This window comes from Bubalus kerabau, chromosome 6, assembly GCF_029407905.1.
Source record: "Bubalus kerabau isolate K-KA32 ecotype Philippines breed swamp buffalo chromosome 6, PCC_UOA_SB_1v2, whole genome shotgun sequence".
Taxonomy (NCBI): Eukaryota; Metazoa; Chordata; class Mammalia; order Artiodactyla; family Bovidae; genus Bubalus; species Bubalus kerabau.
Window position 1 is genome coordinate 120,093,527 of NC_073629.1, and position 1,621 is coordinate 120,095,147.

The window sequence follows — 1,621 nt, forward strand, 5'->3', positions numbered from 1 at the left end:
CCAGTTTGGCCTGGAGATGAAACCATTACTAGGTCAAGTTCTGGTGGGCCGGGGGTCCTCAGTAAACATTTCTGAAATCAATGAATGATTTTATAAGAAACAGAAAGTACAGGATTAGCTATGGGAGCATAGAGTGGAAATGGCAAAATTCAGGAGCATCCTTGAGGGAAGGAGAGCATTTACTTCAAAGGAGGAGATAGGGGGCTGCAACTCCATTCTTGCCCTGGAGACTCTCAGCTCTGTAACCCTCCTGGCACTTACCCCACCCCTGTGCTAACAACTCAGAGGGTTCCACAGAGTGAGTTCTCCATGCATATTTATGAATTTGTGAGTCACAGGCAATACTGCCCTTTCAGGTCAGCCTGAGCTCATCTGCAGGGAGAACTGGGCAGCTGGTGGCCTCTTGGTCAGTTGGCAGTGAGTCATCAAAGGCTCAAGACCATGTCACCCCACAGAAATGGAAACCTCTCAGTGATGCCTCTGCAGGAGTTTGTGCTGGATGGATTTGAGGGTGGCCTGCAGACCCAGGCCTTGCTCTTTGCTCTGTTCCTGGCCCTGTACGTGGTGGCCGTCCTGGGGAACCTCACCATGATTGTGGTCATCACGCTGGATGCCCATCTGCACTCCCCGATGTACTTCTTCCTCAAGAACCTCTCCTTCTTAGACTTGTGCTACTCATCTGTCATCTACCCCAAGGCCCTGGCCAACTTCCTGTCCTCCTCCAAGGTCATCACCTTTGCAGGTTGTGCCACCCAGTTCTTCTTCTTCTCCCTGCTAGCTACCTCTGAGACTCTCCTCTTGGCCGTGATGGCCTATGACCGCTTCGTGGCCATCTGCAGCCCCCTGTGCTATCCCATCTCCATGTGCCCTTCGGTCTGTGCCCGCCTGGTGCTGGGCTCCTACTGTGGGGGCTGCCTCAACTCCATCCTGCAGACCAGCTTCACATTCAGCCTCCCGTTCTGCAGCTCTAACCACATCGACCACTTCTTCTGTGATGTGCCTCCTATGATCCAGGTTGCCTGTGCTGAGACAACCCTCAATGAGCTGGTCTTGTTTGGAATCTGTGGCCTCATCATCATGGGCACCACACTCGTGGTCCTCACCTCCTATGGCTACATCACAGTGACCATCCTGAGGATGCGCTCAGGAGGAGGGAGACACAAGCTCTTCTCCACCTGCGGCTCCCACATGACAGCCGTGTCCCTCTTTTATGGGACCCTTTTTGTCATGTATGCCCAGCCGGGAGCTGTGGAGTCCATGGAGCAGGGCAAGGTGGTCTCTGTCTTCTACACCCTGGTCATCCCAATGCTCAACCCCCTCGTCTACAGTCTGAGAAACAAGGACGTGAAGGATGCTCTGCGGAGACTGGGGCAGAGACACACAGCCATGTGAAGGAGGGTGGACAGAGGGGGACATCCAATATCCTGAGGGCTGGATGGAGAATTCAGAGACAGTGAACCATGAGGAGCCCCTCAAACCTCTTCCACTTCTGAATGGAATGGGATGTCTTGAGGACTCTGATCCATTTATTCAATCACATTGCTTGAAGGCATTTATGAAGCAGACATTCACTATGTGTGAGATGCAGAGATGGACAAGGATGCTCTGCAACCAGAACTCT

General features: G+C 52.9%; 1 protein-coding gene across 1 annotated transcript; it reads left to right on the plus strand.

Annotated features, from left to right (window-relative positions):
* The first annotated feature begins 390 nt into the window (after positions 1-390).
* LOC129656376 (olfactory receptor 12-like) lies at positions 391-1,392 on the plus strand. The gene has a single exon (XM_055587062.1). The coding sequence runs from the start codon at positions 442-444 to the stop codon at positions 1,390-1,392; it is 951 nt and encodes a 316-aa protein (XP_055443037.1). The 5' UTR covers positions 391-441.
* Positions 1,393-1,621: the final 229 nt, after the last annotated feature.